Source organism: Pelobates fuscus, chromosome 12 (assembly GCF_036172605.1).
Source record: "Pelobates fuscus isolate aPelFus1 chromosome 12, aPelFus1.pri, whole genome shotgun sequence".
NCBI classification, from domain to species: domain Eukaryota; kingdom Metazoa; phylum Chordata; class Amphibia; order Anura; family Pelobatidae; genus Pelobates; species Pelobates fuscus.
In genome coordinates, this window is record NC_086328.1 from 120,092,070 (window position 1) to 120,116,603 (window position 24,534).

The following is a 24,534-nucleotide window of genomic DNA, read 5'->3' on the forward strand; positions in this document are numbered from 1 at the left end:
CCTAGAGCAACTCATATATCTTCAGTTTTAATGCATTCCTATGGTGACATTTGTGTATTTTACTATTTGCAAAGGGAAACAGTGGAAGGTTTATTCAGAGAGAACAAGCAGAGATTTTATAGCTTTGCAGACACATCAAGAGAATGGGCCGTGTCTGCTTTAGAATGATTTAATCCTTCAAACCAAAGAATTGTGAAGGTTATGGGCATAGAAAACGGTGTATGAATGAAACTAAAGAAAACTTGATTTATAAAAAAAAATAAATCTTATTAATTCCTAATGAGTTGTGATTTTTAATCAGCAAACAAAACAAATCTGCTTAGCCTTGTGGATTTGGCAAATTTCAATTAAAGAGACACTCTAAGCACTAAGACTACTTCATCTGATTGAAGTGGTCTGGGTGCAGTGTCCCTGTCCACTTAACCCTGCAATGTAAAACTTTGCCGTTTTAGAGAAACTGAAATGTTTACATTGCAGGATTAAGACTGCCTCTAGCGGCTTTCTACCAGACAGGAATAATCATAAGGCTACACTAAGCGACCACCTATGGCCCCGAGGTCAGACAGGGGCCCAGGAACCATGGTTTTGCTTGGCCCCATTAACCATCCATTTATGATGATTGAAAAGGGGGTTCTTAAATGGGTGAGTTGCCTAAGTACCCATTGGATCCTATTTATTCCCTGGGTGGGCCACAGATAAGTTGTGAAACTATTCACAATTGCCAGGGCACTTCCAGAGGTTTGTAGTGGTTATGGTGCTCTGATGTTCCTGCAATGTTGATGGTGAATATTCCTTTAGTTCCCAGCCCGTAAGAATGTAATTATAAATATAACTACTCAAGCCCAAATGTCTTCATAAGAGTAATGTTTCAGGACATGCAAAATTTGGTCAGATGTCAGTTCGGCTCGGCCAAATGTCAATTTTGAAACTGAATCAGGAGACCAAACCAAAATGCACAAAAATGGGCCGATCAATGTGCTGCAAAATATATACATAATATAATAATATGTACAGAGTGGCAAAAACTCAGAGTACGGTTTGAGGAGTCAATAACTTTTTACTAAATGAACCAATTTCAAATATATCACATACAATGCATGCTTAATGTGTGGGGATTTGTTTGACTAGGTACGGAAGATGACCTCTTTTAAATGACCTCCATTTGCCACCTCGCAAAGTCAGGCTCTATCGATTCCATTGATCTTCGCATTAGTTAATGTTTGAGTCTCTAGCCCTTAAATTCCTTCCTGTAAGGTAACCCCACAACAGACTGTTAATTTGGTAGGGTGCAATTGTCGCTGAAGAGTTATCCGTGGATTTTCTGTACCCCAGGCCCAGAAATGATAGTTTTGTTTATTGATGTAACCACTTAAATGAAAATTAGATTTGTCAGATATGAGTTGTCGAATTAATTCTTTTGTTTTCTTTGGCTAATTCGTCAAAATGACCCATGATGAGTCTCCTAAGACTCAGTTATAATATGTACATGCAACAAAAATGTTTAACTACTTACAAATAAGTTATTTACCTGTCAAATCCTACTCTGAACTTTGACCCAACCTTTATAAATTCACAGTGCACTGATTTAATTTCCCCACCATTTGGTGAGATAAATTAAACATTAGAGGGAGTGTGTATGTATGTGTGTGTACGTGTGTATCTGTCAGTGAGTGTGTTTGTGTGTCTATCAGTGAGTGTGTGTGTGTCTGTCAGTGAGTGTGTGTGTGTCTGTCAGTGAGTGTGTGTGTGTGTATCTGTCAGTGAGTGTGTGTGTGTCTATCCGTGACTGTTTGCATGCGTGTCTGTCAGTGAATGTGTAGCTGTCAGTGTGGGAGTGAAAGTGTGTGTGTCTGTAAGTGTGTCAAATCAGTGAAGATGTGTGTGTCAGTGTGTGTCAAAACAGTAAGTGTGTCTGTCAGTGAATGTGTGTCAAAACAGTAAGTGTGTCTGTCAGTGTATGTGTATCTGAGAGTGTCTGTCTGTCAGTGAGTGGGTGTGTCAGTGTGTGCCTGTCAGTGAAAGTGTGTGTTGGTTAAACACTGTGTGCGCGCCAATGATTGTGTATCTGTCCGTGAGTGTATGTCAGTGCATCTATCAAAGAGGGCGTGTGTCTTTCAGTCAAAAAAGTGCATGTTAGTCTTAATCAGGAAGAGATGCAGCCTTGAGAGGATTGGGTGGGACACATTTAGATTGGGGGTGCCAAGTTTAGTCATGCCTAGGGCAGCACAAATCCAAAATACACCACTGCTCCCTACACTTCAGATTGACAAAGAAGGACACTTTAATTTTAGGAGTGTGAATGGGGGTGTGGCCAGATGTTCTGAGAAATTTTAGGCGACTTACTAATAACAATTTATGCAACTAATATGTAATTTAGAACAATAACAATGTATCTTATATACACAGACTGATTTCTAAATACATTTAATGTAGTTTAAAGACATTACTGGGATAGAAAACAGGGACAGAGGGATTTAGCCCAAAATAGGGACTGTCTCTCTGTAATAGGGACACTTGGGAGGTATGCTATTGTTAAAACTTTGCTATATTAACCTGGCGTTTACAATTCGGTTTCCAACTCTTTACTATTCAGTGTTTATCAAAAAAACACCTTGTGTACGTAGTCTTAGGGTAAGTCTTGCATTACTAGCAAAAGGCTAAATTTTTTACCTTCCTTTATATATATATATATATATATATATATATATATATATATATATATATATATATATATATATATATTGTGTACTAGAGTAAAGTGCATCGGCTGTTGTTTTTAGTTACATATCCATCTGGGGTTAAGAGAGGGAATATTTAATCCCACTAAATAGACACCACATCCCGTATGACGGCGCAGACTGCCAATGTTGCTGCATATTGCTGGATATAGAGATTTCTTGATTAAACATCCCTTACCAGATGGCGTGAATCCTGTGCCCTGCTACACGCTGAAGCGAGCAGCTGCGAGGGAAGATAAAAAGGCACGCGCTAAGTCTTCAGACGCAAATAAAGTCCCCTTGAGATCCCATAACCCTGAGCACTACGTTGGTAATCTTTTCAGTATATTCCAAGATCGCCCTAGCACTCAGAGTCCTCGCTGTAATGGAATGGTGGAAGTAAAGATAGGTTTCTTTCTGGCTGATACAATATCCCGTTCTCACCGTATGATTCCGAATAGGATTGTAAAGGTGACCGGGTATGGCTTTTAGCTTGGAGGATCAAAAAAAGGGGATCACACAGAGCTGTAATATTTATGAGCCTGATATGCAGTATTTTTTTTAACTTATAAGGTGGGACCTGATTTGTGACTGGAGAAGTTAAAGAAACACTCCAAGCACCATAATCAAGGTAGCTCGCATTTGTGGTTGTGGTGCCAGGAGTGCATTGGCAATCTGTAAATCTGCTTTAGCAGGCTGTAGTGGTTATGGTGCTTTAAGCAAACAATGGTCTTTATTCACTTTCCATAATATAGGGATTCAATGCAATGTAATGTGCTAGCAGGGGGCTGTCTGGGAGTCTGCTGTGCTGGATGACAGGTTCACATACTCCCTTCAGTGGATGGGCACATCTTCTTCCCAAAGAAAATAAAAATTTACCTGTGCTCTCTCCTTAATCCCTATGTATATTTAGACAAATGAAGGTCATTTAGTTGCTCCAATGGCCATTGGAGGGAATGCCCGCCTGCCAACGTCAAGGCAGACCCCCCTAAGCGGGTCCTAACACTTCTTCTTCCCAGACGTGCGTCACTGGGGACACCCCCTTGAAGGCGTGTCTACCAGTCCCTATTACATACCCCCAATGTTGGAGGTATGCGTGACAGTAGAGGGAGGTGCAGTAAGTGCACCAGGTATACATTGTATGTATATTATATTTATATAGTGCTAACAGGTGTACTCAGCACTTTGCAGGTTAAATTACAGTAGAGGGCGGTACAGTAAGTGCAATAGGTATACATGGTATGTATATTTTATTTATATAGCACTAACAGGTGTACTCAGCACTTTACAGGCTACATTACAGTAGAGGGAGGCACAGTAGGTATACAGTGTATTTATATCATATTTATATAGAGCTAACAGGTATACTCAGCACTTTATAGGCTACATTACAGTAGAGGGCGTACCGTAAGTGCAGTAGGTATAGAGTGTATGTATATTTTACTTATATAGCGCTAACAGGTGTACTCAGCACTTTATAGGCTACATTACAGTAGAGGGCGTACCGTAAGTGCAGTAGGTATACAGTGTATGTATATTTTATTTATATAGCGCTAACAGGTGTACTCAGCACTTTACAGGTTACATTACAGTAGAGGGAGGTACAGTAAGTGCAGTAGGTATACAGTGTATGTATATTTTATTTATATAGCGCTAACAGGTGTACTCAGCACTTTACAGGTTACATTACAGTAGAGGGAGGTGCAGTAAGTGCAGTAGGTATACAGTGTATGTATATTTTATTTATATAGCGCTAACAGGTGTACTCAGCACTTTACAGGTTACATTACAGTAGAGGGAGGTGCAGTAAGTGCAGCAGGTATACAGTGCATGTATATTTTATTTATATAGCACTAACAGGTGTACTCAGCACTTTACAGGTTACATTACAGTAGAGGGAGGTGCAGTAAGTCCAGCAGGTATACAGTGCATGTATATTTTATTTATATAGCACTAATAGGTGTACTCAGCACTTTACAGGTTACATTACAGTAGAGGGAGGTGCAGTAAGTGCAGCAGGTATACAGTGCATGTATATTTTATTTATATAGCACTAACAGGTGTACTCAGCACTTTACAAGTTACATTACAGTAGAGGGAGGTGCAGTAAGTGCAGTAGGTATACATGGTATGTATATTTTATTTATATAGCACTAACAGGTGTACTCAGCACTTTATAGGCTACATTACAGTAGAGGGCGTACCGTAAGTGCAGTAGGTATACAGTGCATGTATATTTTATTTATATAGCCCTAACAGGTGTACTCAGCACTTTACAAGTTACATTACAGTAGAGGGAGGTACAGTAAGTGCAGTAGGTATACAGTGTATGTATATTTTATTTATATAGCACTAACAGGTGTACTCAGCACTTTACAGGCTACATTACAGTAGAGGGAGGCACAGTAGGTATACAGTGTATTTATATCATATTTATATAGAGCTAACAGGTATACTCAGCACTTTATAGGCTACATTACAGTAGAGGGCGTACCGTAAGTGCAGTAGGTATACAGTGTATGTATATTTTATTTATATAGCGCTAACAGGTGTACTCAGCACTTTACATGTTACATTACAGTAGAGGGAGGTGCAGTAAGTGCAGTAGGTATACAGTGTATGTATATTTTATTTATATAGCAATAACAGGTGTACTCAGCACTTTACAGGTTACATTACATATCTGTGCTATAAATACGTAAATGCATGTTTATATTTAAATAATAAATGTGTATATTCCCATTCTGAATCCATTGCAATTACTCTTGTAATAGAGGCCTTTTAAAACATTTGCAACTAAATGGGGGGGAAAAAAATCTGGAAAAATACCAGAATAAGGAAGAAATGTAAAGGCACCGGTTTTGCCTTGATACATCTCTCTAAATAACATTTTTGTAAAACAATGTGGCACAAGGTGTGTAACACTTGAAAACCCCAAATAAAATGCGTTTGGTACTAAGATTACCGCCTAACACCCAAGGGATCAAGGTGTCTCGTATTGTATTAGGGATGGCGTTTGTCTCGTACCAGCGCTCATTGCTATTTCCCAGACACGTCTCTTTTATTTGTTAATAGAACAGTGACCCTCCATTAGCCTCTGTTGGCTGTGTAATTCATAATAACTCGAATCAGCTCCCTAACGCTGCTCAGTCATACCCAGGAGACAGCAATGAATTCCGTTCATTCTAGCAGAAGAAGACTTGGAGAGGAACTGTATTCAGGCAAAAAAAAAAACGCTCAGAGAAACATAGAATGAAAACAGCTACTTATATATAATTTTCCTTCTATTTTTTTTATAAATAACATTTAATGTAAATCTATCTAAAAAAAAAAAAACTAAAACCAAAACAAAACTCAATGTGTTAGTAAGTATAAACAAGTTTTTTGTTTTTTTTCTACAGACTTAGCGTTAATGGTTAAATAAAGCATATATATAGTTTTGAGTCTAAAGTAACGTTTAAGATGTTTGCCTATTATTAAGAAGGTTGTAGACAGCTGAGAATTGATGATTTGTGCTCAAGTTTTTTTCACAAAATATAGACCTTGATCACAATCTATTGCTTGATAAATATCGTGTTAGCCAGTGCTACCAGCGAGCCTTTAATGATATTGATACCATCACAATCACACATTTTTTTTGGGGGGTGGCGGTTTTCTGCATTTTAAGTTTGGCAAAAAGGGCTATATACTTTACGTTAATCAGTCCATATTAAAGTGAATCTGCAGTGACAGATATAGGTTTGCAATTTTCTAACCATCTGGCTTCACACATTTTATGCAATTGAGTGTTTCTTCCCTTAATACTATTAAAAGCCCATATTTTTATTTCCATTATCTCTGTCTCCTGCTGAGAGCATCCATCAGTAGGTGCTACACTTGCTGCAAGATACACACCTCTCCTGCATAGTCCTATTTGGGAAACACAGACTTGCTGCCTAAAGCAGGTGAAAAGTCCCCACCTCTCTGTTCTCTGTCTCCATTTTCAGACTGCCTGCCCAAAGCTGCTGCAATAAGTAATTCTAGTTGTTTCTCTCTCTCTCTGTGCTGCTGCTGCTGGTGCTGCTCTCACACAGAGCCTGTCCCTCCTCCCAACTTCCCCTTTCTCTTAGGCTGAATTCAAGCAGTAGATACACCCAAAAAAGGGTTTCCCTTATAACACAGCCTTGTAATTTCTGTACTAATCGGCACAAGTTCCGCATAGACTGAACTGACCGGTGGGAAGGGGTATGGCTGTTTTATAAACTCTGATTTTAGAGAAATCTAAACGTTTGCTAGCAATATTGCAGAACAATGTACACATGATGTTTGATTCCCTGTCATTTACGATCAAGTAGTATTTTACATTACCCTTTTATTATGCATTTTTTATCTGTGTGGAGAGGACACCTGACATGAGATGGAAACTCAAAACTGCTTACTGCCACGAATTGGTCAGTTTTGTGTTAACAACGAATCAGTACTGTACTGACCATCTGTCTCAACAACTGTCCCAATTGTCCTCAGCTCTCTTTATACACATTTGCATGATGACAACAGTGCCAGGGCAGTGCATAAATTAACACAAAATGGGATATATGCAAATAAAGTTTTGTTATAATAATTTCAAAACAAGGACATGACATAACAGTGCAGTAATATAGCGTGAGCTGAACCTCTGTTATTATTATTATTATTATTATTATTAATATTATTGCCATTTATATAGCGCCAACAGATTCTGTAGCGCTTTACAATATTATGAGAGGGGGGATGTAACTATAAATAGGACAATTACAAGAAAACTTACAGGAACAATAGGTTGAAGAGGACCCTGCTCAAATGAGCTTACAGTCTATAGGAGGTGGGGTGCAAAAACACAATAGGACAGGGAATAGCAGTCAAAATAGGCAGGAGTGAAGCAGAGCTGGAGGAGAGAGTAGAGTGCTGCCCTTCAGGAGAGAGCAAGAGACCGGTATGTGAGGTAGAGGTAAGTCTTGGAGGCCATACGCTTTCCTAAAGAGACGGGTTTTAAGGCACTTCTTAAACGATTGAAGCCAAGGGAGAGTTTGATGGCCGTCAGCAGGCTATTCCATAGGAAGGGAGCTGCCCGCGAGAAGTCCTGCAAATGTGAGTTGGCCGTACGTGTGCGAGCAGCGGACAGGAGAAGGTCCCGGGCAGAGCGGAGAGACCGAGAAAGGGCATGCCTATGGATCTATGAGGAGATATAAGAGGGGCTAAGATTATTCAGTGCTTTATAGGTATGGGTTAGCACTTTGAATTGACTCCTTTAGGATACAGGAAGCCAATGTAAGGACTGACAGAGGGGTGAGGTGTGAGAGAACCGACTAGAGAGGAAAATCAGTGTGGCGGCAGCATTCATTACAGACTGTAGAGGGGCAATACAGCTTTTGGGAAGACCAGGAGAGGGTTACAATAAATAATCCATGCGAGAGATTACTAGAAATTACTAGAGCATGGACAAGCTCTTTGGTACGTAGAAACATAGAATGTGACGGCAGATAAGAACCATTCGGCCCATCTAGTCTGCCCAATTTTCTAAATACTTTCATTAGTCCCTGGCCTTATCTTATAGTTAGGATAGCCTTATGCCTATCCCACGCATGCTTAAACTCCTTTACTGTGTTTACCTCTACCACTTCAGCTGGAAGGCTATTCCATGCATCCACTACCCTCTCAGTAAAGGTACCATCTTTGTATGATGTCATCATACGCCATTAGTGAGCACACCACATTACGCCACCTGAACGTGCACCAACAGCAGACTTTTTTTTAAATACACGATCGTAAATAACTTTATTTTATTCCTTAAACTATAGCAGTTTTTTTATTTTGCCAACTATTCTTAAAAAGTGCAAAGTTACAAAAGCAATGCACAAAGTATCAAATATTTGGGCTGTGGATACGTTGCTATATTTCAATATGACCGATTTTTATTGAGAGAAATTCAACTAAGTTTTACTTCTGAAGAAAAAGAGAGGCATAGAGATCTCATCATGGTCCCTCATTATTTAGTTGCTTTGCACACTCTCTTTGCATTTACCAAACATTGGTAGGTATACCTCTCATCTGCGCACAATTAGCACATTAGTATGGGGTACCTGGCCAGATAACGAACATCTCTCATGCTAACCCTTAGCGAATGCTTTTTTTTTGGAGGGGGGAGGGGGTGTAGAGGGGAGGGGGAGCAATCTTTGCTTCTAAGAAAGAATATTTGAATATTTTACTATATAAAACCTTCACTTTCCTCTTAACCTGCAGTATAATTTATAAATAACAACAGCAATTTGTATATAACAACAGAGCCTTTTTATTCCTGGGATCAGTAAGTCGAACTACAATTCCTTTTAGCGCACGTTTTCTTTTCTATTTAAGTCCCACCTGGCGTTTTGTTTTTCTGACCGTAATCATTTTCTAATCTGCTGCGTTGTCAAAAGAGCTGACAGTCACAGCGTTTCCACAAAATGACACCTCCGTCTATAAATAGAACAACTGACAGAAGCTATAAATGTCCTGACGAATTTTTCCGTTTCCATGGTAATCGCTGAAATGCACGACAGATGTTATGTGCACACAAATTCAATTAAGCAAAATAACTCAAACTGTTGTTTTCTGGGCGAAATCTGTGTTTACAGGTCAGCTGTGTCCCTGCATTTCCTTAATAAATACATATTTGAGGCTTGTTTGATGTATAATATATTTTTACTGTGTTTCCTATACAGTTTTACTTCCCATAACTTTACCAAAGATGTGCTCTGGTTTTATGCTCATTATATACATTTACGTATGTCTTTCCCGTTAGTATTACTTATGCTTAACTCTCCACAAACTCTTCTATTTTATAAGACAGCTGCTAATTAGACTAAGTCAGATTGCATTAATTAACCGTGATGCCATATTCCACTTTCTGATTGTGTTTTGTCTAGATCACATCATTAATTACTTTATCCTGGGGAAAGAACCCTCATGTTGCATTGCAAATTGGGATTGGTTAAAGGCCCATACTTACTAAGTGGTTGCTACCATACAATATGCCTAACGTCATGGCACCATGAAAAAAGTGGAAATAACTGTCACTAGGTGGCAAGTTTGTAATTCATGTTTTGCATAGGGTTGGTAGGTAAAGGGTTTATCGATAGTGGGAAAGTCTTAATTAGTCCAATACCAGGGTCGGTACATCTCCTGTCCAATACCAGGGCCGGTACACCTCCTGTCCAATACCAAGGCTGGTGCAGCTCCTGTGCCAATTGGCACAGAATTCTAATTGCTTTTAAGGAAACCAGAGCATCATATGATAGAAAGGTTATCACAAGTTATTGGCGATTTCCAGGTTACAGTTTCCTATAGACTGTAAGCTCGTTTGAGCAGGGCCCTCTTCAACCTATCGTTCCTGTAAGTTTTCTTGTAATTGTCCTATTTATAGTTAAATCCCCCCCCCCTCTTAGTAAAGTGCTACGGAATCTGTTGGCGCTATATAAATGGCAATAATAATAATAATGATAATTTGTTTTGTTTTTATTTTTTATTTTTTTGTTGTTATTTTTTTGTTATCAAGTTGGGCAGACACAAAGATTCCTCCGAAATCCAGTTTCTCGCATAGTATTAACATGAAAGAGGCAGAATTCAGCAAATTACAGTTAACGAAGGCTTTTCATTTTCCGTATCCTGATAGGCTCTGGTGGGGGGAGCTGTGGGGATTCAAGTCATTTAAATGATTAGATGACTCACTTAGCGTACAAGTAAATTAGCATTGCCACGTTGCTATCTTAATAAGAGATGCAATTAAAAAACAAACACTAAAAAAACTGTATACTTCAGGGCTGTTTAAAATAAAAATACAGAGTAAACTCGTAAACTGTCCAATTTATATATTTTCATGTTTATTTGTATACATTTTTTTGAGAGGGGTTTTGTCATCTAACTCAGTGATGTCTTTCTCTGGCACTCCAAATATTTGTAAACTATATTTCCCATGATGCATCATCAGAATTGTAGCTGAAATAAATTGAGGGGCTATGTATAGTCATCAATGATCTAGCTAATATTGAAATACAATTCACGTAAACCCTTGCCTTAATTTTTTTTGTTTTTTTTTATTTTTATTATGAATGGCTATGGTTTATGATAGTGATGGTTAATCTTAAAAGTTTAGATGTTTTCACTATTTTAACAGGATGATCAGCTAGCCTTCAGGCTATTGTACTAGTCCAGCTAGCCACTTCTTTGCTATAATCTGGATACAATGTAGTTCTGCAGCAAGCATTTTGCTACGCATCCCCAACTAAGGCTTTAATTTAATAATATTGAATAAGCTTTTCAAATGATTTCGTATTTTTGAATACATTTTTTTTTCAAATTATAAAAAATGAAATTAAATCTATTTATCATCTATCCGTCTGCCTGTCTATCTATCTAATATCGACATAATTTTTTATACTATTAAAACATTTTTAAAGTTTTTTCAAAAATATAAAATCGTTTGAAAAATGTATCCACTAATATTAATTTGAGGCCTAAATCCATAACGCTGTAGATGATAAAAACTAAGGTTTTTAACGGATATCTTCTTGTGTGATGATGTAACGTGGTTAATCTTCTTACTTCTCAGTGCCAACAACACGCCCAAGCAGGTGGAAGTTCGAATGCATGAAAGCCACATAACGTCGGAAGAAACGAACCCCAGGTCTCCATGTCTGCGAATATGGGACAAACTGCGGGGGAACCTCCTGCTTACTCTCACAGTATTGGGTAAGTGTAATAAATTCTTTGTTTCTTCTGTGTTTCTTCTGTTGATTTATATATACGTCTTCTGTATATATAGTCTTGGGCCAAAGGCTCGCAACATTAATATACATCTATATTAATGAAAAGAACTAATACGCAATCTGACTTACGGTTTCTTCAGGTTAATTCTTAGTTACTGATACATAATAAAACAACAAAGGATGTTACATGATCATGGATGTTCGACAGCAGATGGTAATTGCTGGACTTCTGAAGGGAGAGTTACATTGTTACATCGAGGGAGAGACAGAGAGACCTCGTGTCTCTTTGTTCAGTTACTATATAGATGTGTAGAAAAAGGTGCAGGGAGGCAGCACCTGTGGTGTTGTTCTCAAATCCAAGGTAATATGTGAAATAAGCACAGAGAACGTAATATAGTGTAGCATGTCAGGAGTTTTGATATCTTAACAAGGACAAAGGTTGCACTTACAATTTTCTGGAGCTTATGTTCAGCTCCAGATTTATGCGCATGGACGGAATAATCCCCGTCTATGGATATGGTAGTGTCTCTGCCTCCCATCACCTTTTTCTACACATCAACCATATCACCAGAAAGAAGAGACTCTGGTTAGGGGAGTCAAAGCTGCCACACATCCAGAATACAAGCACAAAAAAACTCCACCTCCTCATACATCTCTACTATATAGATGTGCCCATACTGACGTCAGAGTATAACTCTAGCTATATAAGGACAAGACCCCCAATCCACATTCCAGACTTCTCATACAAGAAAACCCTGTGACTTATTGATATCATCTGTTACTTATGTCAATCCATACATCCATAAATAATCAATAGAAACATAGAATATGCAATATTCTACAGTAAGTTATGGACATTGTGGCTTTGACGTGTGTTTTATGTCCTAAATAGTAATAATCACCATCACTCCTTGTGTAGATACTATACATTTTATAAATTCTATACTAAACATTACAATAAATCTTGTTACATGTCCTTGTGTCTTCTTGTTTTGTTTCAAAGTGATCTAATTTGATGGCATCTGATAAAATGACTTGAAAGCCAATCTAATAACAGATCCAATTATCAACTTTTCATAAAACACTTTCACAATCTACAGGAGAAAATCAATGTAATGTCTCTTTCCCTGCGGTAGTAAATTGGAGGGAACCTACAGCTAACTTGCAATTTCGTACAACTTGCCTATTTTATCCTACATTTATGGAATTTAATTCTCAGTTCTTGAGAATTCACTGTTTATTGAATCAACCCTTAATTTTAATTTGGTTTTATAAAATTTAGAAATTGGACCATTTCTCCTGGGAACTCCCACGAGGGGGGCATTGCGGCCTTTTCAGACATACTTAGAAGAACTGCCTGTAAATAAATGGTTCCGTTACATTCTTTCCATCTATTGGGCCATTGCTGTTTTGCACTAAGCAATAAATCATTTTTATAGTCTATCTGTCTTTGTTTATCTGCAATTTCTCTATTAGTCATTTAGTCCACTAGAAAATATAACAAACTGTTTTTTAAAGTACTCTTACGAAGTACATTTCACGCTCTATATAAATATAGTAACTTCTCATTTAGCCAGATGGGTCAGGAACGTCACTCATCCTAAAGGGACAGGTTTTCTGACTGTTCTGGCTGTAACTTGTCCTGATAGGTTTCAAGCATACTTTATCTGACAGGGCAAATACCTATTATTTGGTGGCTTCTTAAGAATGTATTTTTGTCGAAGTTTAATATTGAAATTCTTCACAATTTTGACTCACCCTTTCATAGGGTTAATCTGGGATAATCAATAATTCTGGTAAACTGAAATCGACCCACAAAGGTAGCCCAAAATAGCTACATTGGAAAATGAGTTAAACTGTTCAACTTTTAACTTCACTGTTAAAGGGATTCTCTAGGCATCAAAACAGCTTTAGCTTTAAAGGGACACTGTAGGCACCACTTTAATGAACTTGCAAAGTTTACATTGCAGCACTAAGCCTGCCCTCAGTGCCTGTCTACCAGACAGCCACTAGAGGGCTTCCGAAATCCAAACGGACTTGTGGTCCGTTATCTGGCGCTGGACATCCTCACGCTCTGCATGAGGACCTCCAGCGTCAGATTTTTCCCCGTAGGAATGCATTGATTCAGTGCTTTCCTATAGGGAGGTTAGACCCACTCGTCCCGGGACGGAGGAGAGGGCAGAGCTTCGACCCAGCACCGAGGGACATCGGCACTGGGTCAAAGCTCCGCCCCCTCCTCTGCCCCGTAGTGCCAGGAATACAGCTTTGTATTCTTGGCACTACAGTATCCCTTTAACAAAGCAGGGGCATGATCTAGCTTCATTAAGCCAAAGTTGTTTTGGAGCCTATAGTATCGCTAGCCTATAACTGACTGTTTTACCCACATTTTGCAATTCAGGTTCTCAATGCACCCCAATCCAACCTTTCCTTATGACAAATATAGCTTACATTGACTGTGTTACCAAGAGACTGAACCGGACTTAGCTGGCTGTGCGTCATGGGAAATATCCACATTATTCTGGACTATGAACACTGAGCATCATGACAATAGCCCACCATATCAAAGTGCCAAGAATTATCCATTGATTATTTGGCCGATAATAAAGGCTGTGGATCATAGGAAATGGACTGTGAAGCATGCCAAACATTGACATCCCAGCAGCTGCGGACTAAGATTTCTTATCCATACATGAGGATATTTATATTGGGATTTAGAACGTGACTATGCAGAGACAATCTGTTTACTTTGTCTGCGTGTTAAGAACACACATGACTGCAAATATTATTTGTTGAGCTGCCTGGAGTTTTCTGAATGATAGTTTCATATTAGTGTCAAAGAATGTATGCATATTTATATTTAGGTTATGTTGCTTTAATTTAAATTGAATATATATACATTTGGTAGATGCATTATTGATGTTTAAAGATAGAAGTAAAATGTATTCTTCTGAAGGGACACAATTTATGGCACTGGCATAAAGCAGATATTATGCCCTCATTTAAAAAAGAAACAAAACAAAAAACAGATCAAAGTTTTTAATACGGAAACTACTGGCCAGTTGGCTTAATGTTTTTAGTGAGAAAAATATTTAAAATTACCCTCTAAGCAACAAAACAACTTTAGCTTAATACCTCTGCATAGAGATGTCGCGAACATAAAATTTTCCGTTCGCAAACAGCGAACTTCCGCAAATGTTCGCGAACGGGTGAACGGGGCGAACGCCATAGACTTCAATAGGCAGGCGAATTTTAAAACCCACAGGGACTCTTTCTGGCCACAATAGTGATGGAAAAGTTGTTTCAAGGGGACTAACACCTGGACTGTGGCATGCCGGAGGGGGATCCATGGCAAAACTCCCATGGAAAATGACTTAATCCATAAAGGGCATAAATCACCTAACATTCCTGAATTGTTTGGAATAATGTGCTTTAAAACATCAGGTGTGATGTTGTATCGATCAGGTAGTGTAAGAGTTACGCCCGCTTCACAGTGACAGACCAAACTCCCCGTTTAACGCACCGCAAACAACCGCAAACAGTCCATTTGCACAACCGCAAACTCCCCATTTGCACAAGGTTGGATACCAAGCTAGCCATGTCCCGTTCCTTGTCCTCACTGATGTCATTGAAGGTCTCTTCCTTCACCCAGCCACGTACAACATCAAGGGTCCCCGAAAGGTTCAGGGTACGTGGCCTCTGAACACTGGGCATTATTCTAGGGCCAAAGGGAATCACAGCACCACGACTACGATGGCCCCTGCGGGGTGGCCTGCCTCTGCCTGTCATTTTTTTTTCGATTAGTGGTACTATGCGTGCAAGCTACTGTGACAACAGATATGAGTGGCACTGTGCACTGGCAGAAGTTGGCAGAGTAGACGCTGTAGGCCTGACACACACGCTTGCAGACAACTAACTGCTATTCAATCTATTACAGTCAAAATTGTATTTTTTTTTTTAAATGTACACTACTGTTACACCAGATATGAGTTGCACTGGTGTGACACTGTGCCCTGGCAGGCCCTGAAACGCACACGTGTGAAGGAAACTGACTGCTATTATTTCACAGTCAAATTTCTAGGTTTTTTTTTAATGTACACTACTGTTACACCAGATATGAGTTGCACTGGTGTGACACTGTGCCCTGGCAGGCCCTGAAACGCACACGTGTGAAGGAAACTGACTGCTATTATTTCACAGTCAAATTTCTAGGTTTTTTTTTAATGTACACTACTGTTACACCAGATATGAGTTGCACTGGTGTGACACTGTGCCCTGGCAGGCCCTGAAACGCACACGTGTGAAGGAAACTGACTGCTATTATATTATAGTCAAAAAAATATATATTTTTTAAATGCAAGCTATTGTGACACCAGATATGAGTAGTGGCACTGGGCAAGTGGGCACAGTATACACTGTGAGCCTGACACACACGCTGGCAGGCAGGCAACTGCAATTAGATTACACAGAAAAAAAAAGCAGACTGATATTCTAGCCCTAAAAAGGGCTTTTTGGGGTGCTCGGGACTGTAGTGGACACTGAATACACTAGCCTAGCTATCGATTTCCCTATTAAATCAGCAGCAGCTACACTGTCCCTCCTCTCACTAAGAATGCAGCTTCCGGGGGGCGGGGCCTAGCTGTCATGGAGGAAAGACGCACTTCGTGTGAGCTCCCTCAATATCTCACTTTAAGCAGCTATCAACAAGTGAATTTCACCCCAGAAGGGGATGACCCAGCAATGTTGCTCCTACCTGACCGACCCGACATGCTTAATAGCGGTCAGCAACTCGACAGAGTCTTACTTACCTCCGCGTGGCAAGTGTGGCCTGGTGCTCACTGGGCGGGAGAGGTGGCTGATCTCCCGATCTCCCGATCCTGGGATGCCCAGGAGCAGCTACTTCCCGGCAGGACCTCTGTTACCCCCCCCCCCCCTCGGACCGGTGGGGGTTATCCCAGTCCATCCCTGAGAGGCTGTCTGGAGCTAATGGACGCACAGAGCACAGCCGCCCAGGCTGACATACTCATCTGCGACTCTCCCAATATGGCGGCAGCCGCATGTCCTCCTGGTACCAGCAAAGCATGGCAGGATATTGAGTCTAAGCTGGACAGATTCTTTAATCAATTTTGGAAGCAAATAACAAACAGTCCCAACAAGCTCCACCACAGCCCCAACAAGCTCCACCACAGCTAAGCGATTAAAATCCACCAACGCAAAAGGCGTTGAAGACGGGACTGGAGGCACAAACAGAAATGCAGAGCCTGCCCCACGTCAAGCACTCGCCTCCACCTTAAGCCACCACAATCCCGCACCGGACATGAAGGACCACCGGGACAGATCCGACCACCCGACAAAACAAGCTTCCACCACCTCAAGCCGCGAGGTTGTTCCTTTGTTGTTCCAGGTATCAGGGACTCCCAGGGTCTGCACCTGGTGCCCAGAAGGGATCGGATGAGCACAAGCAGTAAAAAGCAGCCTGCTAAGCATGTCCCACTATAGCCGATCCTCCACACCATGCCTTTGATCACATGAACTGCTCTCTGTACATTAACTAATCGTAAAGTAGCAAGCGTTTAAACATGTCATTATTTCACCTCCTAAAGAGTTTATTGTCGTAGTTCCTTACATGCCTTTACCTTAACCGTTCATGTATTATGTAATTCACTAGTCTCCAGTGGCTTACACACAACCCATGGGGCCCCGGTGCGAAAACTGATCTGGGGCCTACCCCTCCCCCTGCGCGAGCGCTTACTCTGCGCAGGCTGGGGCCGCAACACATGGCGGCAGGCACCTGGTCGCAGGGCTGCGACCCGTGCGACCGCGGTATGTATGCCAGTGCATGCATAAACACATACACTTAAAGGACCACTACAGACACCCAGATCACATCAGCTCAATGAAGTGGTCTGGGTGCCAGGTCTCTCTAGTTTTAACCCTGCAGCTGAAAACATAGCAGTTTCAGAGAAACTGCTATGTTTCACTGAGGGTTAATCCAGCCTCTAGTGGCTGTCTCATTGACAGCCGCTAGAGGATTTTCTGCGATTCTCACTGTGAAAATCACAGTGAGAAGACGCTGAACGTCCATAGGAAAGCATTGAGTAATGCTTTCCTATGGGCGGTTTGAATGCGCGCGTGGCTCTTGCCACGCATGTGCATTCGGAGCTGAGAGGCGGATGGGGACGGAGAGATCCCCAGCGTTAAGGGAGTCCGGCGCTGGAGAAAGGTAAGTGCTTAAGACACACACACACTCTCATGAACAGACGCACACATTTACTGACAGACACACACTCAGTGACAGACGCACACAAACATACTCAGTAACAGACACACACACAAACACACACACTCTAACACTAACACACACACTCACTAATACTAACACACACACTCACTAACACACTCACTAACACACACACTCTAACACTAACACACACACTCACTAACACTAACACACTCACTAACACACACACTCTAACACTAACACACACACTCATTAACACATTTACTAACACACACACTCTAACACACACACTCACTAACACTAACACACACACTCTAACACTAACACACTCACTAACACACACACTCACTAACACACACACACTCACTAACACTAACACACTCACTAACACACACACTCACTAACACACTCACTAACACACACACTCTAACACTAACACACACACTCACTAACACACACTCACTAACACACACACTCTAACACTAACACACTCACTAACACTAACACACACACTCACTAACACTAACACACACACTCACTAACACTAACACTAACACACACTCACTAACAATAACACACTCACTAACACACACACTCACTAACTAACACTAACACACACACTCACTAACACAATCACTAACACACACACTCACTAACACTAACACACACACTCACTAACACTAACACACTCACTAACACTAACACACTCAAACGTTTTTGTTTTTTTTTTTTTTGTATTTAATCCCCCCAGCCTCCTTACCTGTGGGAGAGCTGGGGGGATTCCCTGGGGTCCAGTGGTGTTGATGGCCCTGCTGTCACCCGGCTGGCGGGCGCGCGAGGGAGCACTGTCCCCTGGGTGCTCCCTCTTCAGCTCCCTCGCGCGCCGCGTACTGATGACGGAGCTGGAAGATGACGTCATCTTCCGGCTCCGGTTTCAGTGTGGTGCGCGAGGGAGCTGAAGAGGGAGCACCCAGGGGACAGTGCTCCCTCGCGCGCCTGCCAGCCGGGTGACAGCAGGGCCAGCCTCGGGGGGCCCGGAGGTGGCCGGCTCCTGGGCCCCCAGCAGAAGAGGCTGGCCATGTGGGTACATACCTGGGTATGTACGCCACTGCTAGTCTCATCTCATGGGGCGACTCACACTTGATTTATAACGAGTGGTGGAGCTGCTGATATAAATACACAGTTGATAACGTGCAAGCTACACCCTAAACATGATAGCCATCTTTCACAACAATGTACTGCTATATACTCATACCCTCAGTGCAACTAGCCATGATATACGCACGTTCAGCCTAGCATGCTCAAATATAACACACTTCTGTCTAAAATAAATAAATAAATAATACAAAAAATACATAAATAAAAGAATGCAGCTTCAGAATTAATCTAAATTGTATGCTGTCTAGGAGGTGGGGGATCTGGGAGGGAGGCTCTGCTGCTGATTGGCTGGAATGTGTCTGCTGACTGTGAGGTACAGGTTCAAAGTTTACTCAATGATGACGAATAGGGGGCGGACCGAACATCGCATATGTTCGCCATCCGTGGCGAACGCGAACAAGCTATGTTCGCCAGGAACTATTCGCCAGCGAACCGTTCGGGACATCTCTACCTCTGCAATCTCACTGCTCAATTATTGCCATATGGTAGTTAAATCACTGTGTTTATGCAGCCGTAGCCACTCCTCTGCTGGCTGTCAGTCACACAACCTCTCTACACACTTCCTAAAATAGTTTTTTTGCATTCCTTATTGCACAGTGTGTTTAAGTTAGAATTTATCATATTTCCTGCTCTGTTGATAGCCTGTTAAAGCTTGCAAAAGCCTCATGTATGTGATTTAAATGTAATATATATTCATATATATATATATATGTAAAAGTTAAACCATTTCTTTCATACAGGCTGTGTCAGTCATTGCCAGTATAGGGCAGCATAAACAGAAACAAAAGTGATTTAACTCTTAGATGGCAGAGAATTGAGCAGTGAGTGCAGGGGCATGATCTTTAACCAAAACTAAGCTAAAGTTGTTTTGGTTCTTAGAGCATCTCTTCAACTATGAGAGGGTGATATTGAGAAATACTTTGGGTCAATATATTGATGGATAATGTCATGCTTTATTGTATTCTGTGAGGACGTGAGCAATAATATAGATCAAGGATTTGTAGTAATCTCTTGAAAATGTTATTTTCTTGGGAAATGATTAGCAAAAGTCTAAAAGGAAGTGCCTGAAGGCACAAAAATTATAAAGATCCTTTAATACGTTTTTCTCCCATGTTTTTGTATTTTGGAATAAAAGTTGCAGCTTTGTACTGATTTGGTTGTATTTTTAGTGTTGCCACATGGGGTACGGCAGTTGCTTGCTATTTTTGAAAAAATATATAGTTCACAGAGTGAATGTTATTGATAAACTTATCAGGTATCTGTCCTGGGTCCATAATTTGTTTAGGAATCTTGCAGGGAGGGTGTCGGAATGTCACTGACCAGTTTTTATAGTAGATAGAAAATTAAATAATAAAGGCAATAGAGTAGGAACTTTGGCGACTGGTAGAGTAAGTGACATTTTTTATTTAATATAGATAAATACAAATATTTGCATTTTGGTAATAAAATTAATTACCTAATCATCTATATGGCAGTTATTGAGGAATTTGGAAAAGTAAGATTTGAGAATATTTTTAGATAAAAGTCTTGGTAACACACTGTATAGTATATTTTTCGGAGGCAGCAAAGAACCTAGTTTTATAAAATGCATATTAAGTCATAGAAAGAAAACATAATTATGCCTTTTTAGCAGTTCACTTTTGTAAAATGCAGTGTAATTGTAGGCAAACATCTCAGGAAAACATCTTGAAAGAGGAGATACAGAGGTGGAATAAAAAAAACTGATAAGGGGAATGGACGATCTCATTTGAAAAGAAAGGCTAAGAAAGTCGATTGTTTACATAAGAAAAAATTATGACTTAAAATGTTTACAAATATTTTAGAGAAGCTTATACAGTTAAACTCAATACATGCGTTTCAGAATATCACATCGCAATTTAGCAATATTGAAGCTTAATAATAATAATTTGTTTATATTTTGTTTGTTTGTGCCCTCTTCTGAATCAACTGCATGTACCATGTTACTATGATGCGGAATAATTCTTTCTCGGACTCAAACACATAAACTATCCTATATGTTATATTAAAACAGCTGACATTATATACCGTTCCGACAGGTGTTATTCTTGGAGCAGTGTTTGGAGGGGTCCTCCGACTCGCATCTCCAATCCATCCTGACATTGTTATGGTGATTGCCTTTCCGGGAGATATACTCATGAGGATGTTAAAGATGTTGATCCTACCCTTGATCATTTCCAGTTTAATCACAGGTATGGCTTAACGTCACAATAAATGTATTAATAGCACAAGCAAAGTCAAGCAGATCATTGGGTAATGATGACTTTAAATGACAAACAATGCAAGTTAAAATTCACAGAAATCCACAATTCATAGGAAAGAAATATTTAATCTTCATTGGGTGCTGGAAGTCTATATCAACACTCTTTTTAAAAAAAAATTTTTTTATTAAATAATATATTTTTAATTTAATTATTAATTGGTTATATTTTTATAAAAAGCACTGTGTAACCAGGTTTTACTAATCTGTAAACCTTCCATAGGTCATGATGGTCGGTAATAAATAACAGATCTCAATGCCCCATTATGCCCCATTACGTGAATTGTCAGAATGTCAAAGTGAATAAAAAAATGTAAGGCGATGTAACGAGTTCAGTGTAGATAATCGCGAAAGGCGACAAGAATACAATGTTGTAAGTAAAGGAACTAAATGGTTAACTGATTTACTGGATAACTGATTTGCTTGAAAAAAATATATTTCTAAGATAAAGGGGGTATTTCTAGTGGAATAGTATCCCATAGAAAGACTAATAGGAGGCAGAAGAATGCTAAAATATTTTCCTTTCTGCTCCAATCTGCCTTTCTCCGCTCACAATTATCTAGACTAAACCCATTCCAGTCTATTTTCTACAACTACTGTAATTGATGGATCAAGCCAGATTCGCTTTGTAATGTCACATGTTAAGAGTTCTGTCTGAAGCTTTGGCAGTTTTCCTGCCACTTAGCGGAACTGAAGCAGGAGAACATCTGTGTAAGTTCTGTCACACATGCTGCTAATCACAGAAAAGATACGAAAGAGTGAATCTGACACTCACCAGCAATTAAAAAAAAACGAACGCAATGAGCATGTGAAGCAGATGAAAACATCTGTACTCTGCTCATCAGCGCACAATGAAATCCCCTCGTGACTGCTGGAATTCAGCAATATATTAATCTGCAAAATAAAAGCATGAGCGCATAGAACGGATGCTTAAGAGATTCTGTAACCCGTGATATTCCGGAGGAACACGCAGTAAACGTGTAAATTTAAAGAATTATTGTGGCACAATGGATCACGTGAGCAGAGAATCGCTGAGATTTTTCTCATGATCTGAAGACTGAATTACATTTTTTTTGTGTGTGAATATTTAGAACAATGGATAAACGTATTTTGTTTATCACTTACTGATAGTGCGGTCTATGGATTCTCGTTTATTTGAGTCTCCATTGACATAATGCATACCGGTTCCTTCTCCCATATGGGTTCCTTCTTCCATTTTCCTATTTCATGATGTTGAACGGACATGGAAAATAAAATCAGCGGACGCATTAAATATACAGTTTCCGATGTTTCTAAGCTATGTATAAACACCGATCTCAAGTGAGAAATGTGTGTATTTGATTAGACAAAATACACCATGGACACCATGAAAATATACCCAAATGGTGTAGTGTGAGCATTATCTTTAGACGCACTTGTGCTGCACTCAGGGAACTAGGATCCTGAAACAGTGCTCCCTGCAAGTCCCGCCCTCAATGGGCTGGCCTATTTGATTGGTCATGTGATTGCATCACTGGCCCAACCTCTTTACTCCCTCCCACCAGCCTACCGCTTATCGGGACGCCAACGTTGGTTAATACGACATAAGGTGCTCTGGTTTGTAGGAAGAACAAGTACTCGGACCTGTAATTTGAAGCAGCATAGAAACTCTATAAAACTAATATAACGTTTAATCAGAAAAGAACTAGGTTTATAGTATCCAAGATATCCCTTGTTCCTGTATGTTTGGTGCCATTTTGAAATCACGACAGTTTAAGGGGTAATTGAATACCTGATTCTCAGGCTTGTCTACCCAACATTTCAGATTGCTAGAGGTGGCTCCCCTGGGCACATGGCAGGACATTAACAATAACAGAGTTATTAACGATAGTGCAACTTCAAGATCAAAATAGCAAACTAGCAAAATAGCAAAATAGTGGAAAAATTATCTACAGCAGCTATACTTTCATTTCGTATTCTCTAACCTTACATTTGAAATTCACTTTGAATTCACGTTTGTTAAATCCTGTCTGTGTTAGACTGCTTTTGACCTATTTTAGCTCTTTAATTGAGATACTTGTCTCAACTCGTCTCAACAAAGCCTTAAAAAAAGTAAAAAAAAAAGTAAAACATGAACTCATTTCTAAATATTAAATTCTCTTCCGTCTTCCTTCCTTAGGACTGTCTGGATTGGATGCCAAGTCTAGTGGTCGTCTTGGTACAAGGGCAATGGTTTATTATATGGTCACTACTATTATAGCTGCTATTTTGGGGGTTATCCTAGTCTTGGCCATTCATCCTGGCGACCCCAAACTAAAGCAACAGCTTGGAAAAGGACAAGAAAACGATGAGGTCTCCAGTCTTGATGCTTTTCTGGATCTGATCCGGAACCTTTTCCCTGAGAATCTTGTTCAGGCTTGCTTCCAGCAGGTAAGACATTGGAGCATAATGGAAAGAATGTTCACCAGTGAGGGGAACTTATAGGTTGTGCAGGAGAGACTTACATATGGGGGGTAACCCATTTACTCTGACAACGAAATTACACAAATGTCTTCCAACTGCCAACATGCATGTCAAACATAAGAAAACCCTCCAAATATAGAGAAAAAAACTAAAAAAGCTTTAATGGGATATTAATAAGAGAACTAAAATAAGGGGACTTATAACTAACAATTAAAATAGGCTGGGTATCAGAGAGAAGCAAGAATGTATCAGAATATATCTATAAATGGAACCACTGTTATAAAGGCTTAATTGCCTCCAGCCCGAGTGTAGTGCCACCTAGAGTAGTGGGTCAATAAACAGTGACATTACATGGAAGAAGCTATTCTGAGCTTCCCCTATGACCAATAAGAGCTAAATAAATGTCTCAGTTTGTAGTTTAAATCAATTACAACTAACAGATCTTCAGGTGATATCCAACCTGCAATATAATTAAGTCATACTAAGTGGACACTCAGACCTGTTGGATGCACCCACGCTCCAAGCTGGTAGTTTATCTCCACTGACCAGGAAGTAACAGGACTGATTGTCTGATTGACAGTCAATAGTGTGTAACAAGGCGTAACACACTCTTCACACATACAGCAGGTCAGGAAGCTAAACTACTTTAGATGTTTGGAGTGCCCCTTTAACAGACAGTAAATGTTGGTAACCACGGGAAATGCAGTACATTATCTGTACAGTCTCCAAGCATTGAAGGTTGTATGAAGAGTTGGAAATACAATTCAGTTACAGACTGCCATAATGTGGCAACTGGGCCTGAAAAGAGAGACCTCAGTAGATATCTAGTAAACGTGTGGGAACTGAGTGTGGAGGAAGAGCCAGAGGAAAAAAAAAACAATGGGGGGAAGAACGACTGAGAGTATTTCACTCAGTGAGAGAGAGCCTTCAAGGACCCTG

The 24,534-nt window shown here is 40.1% G+C and overlaps 1 protein-coding gene across 1 annotated transcript in view; it reads left to right on the forward strand.

Moving 5' to 3' along the window:
* Window positions 1-24,534, forward strand: part of SLC1A2 (solute carrier family 1 member 2) — a 93,669-nt gene that overhangs the window by 44,916 nt on the left and 24,219 nt on the right. Inside the window, exons 2-4 of the mRNA XM_063437891.1 lie at window positions 11,323-11,462; window positions 20,933-21,085; window positions 23,312-23,562. Of these exons, the coding sequence (XP_063293961.1) occupies window positions 11,323-11,462; window positions 20,933-21,085; window positions 23,312-23,562 (544 nt within the window). The remainder of the gene's footprint in view (window positions 1-11,322; window positions 11,463-20,932; window positions 21,086-23,311; window positions 23,563-24,534) is intronic.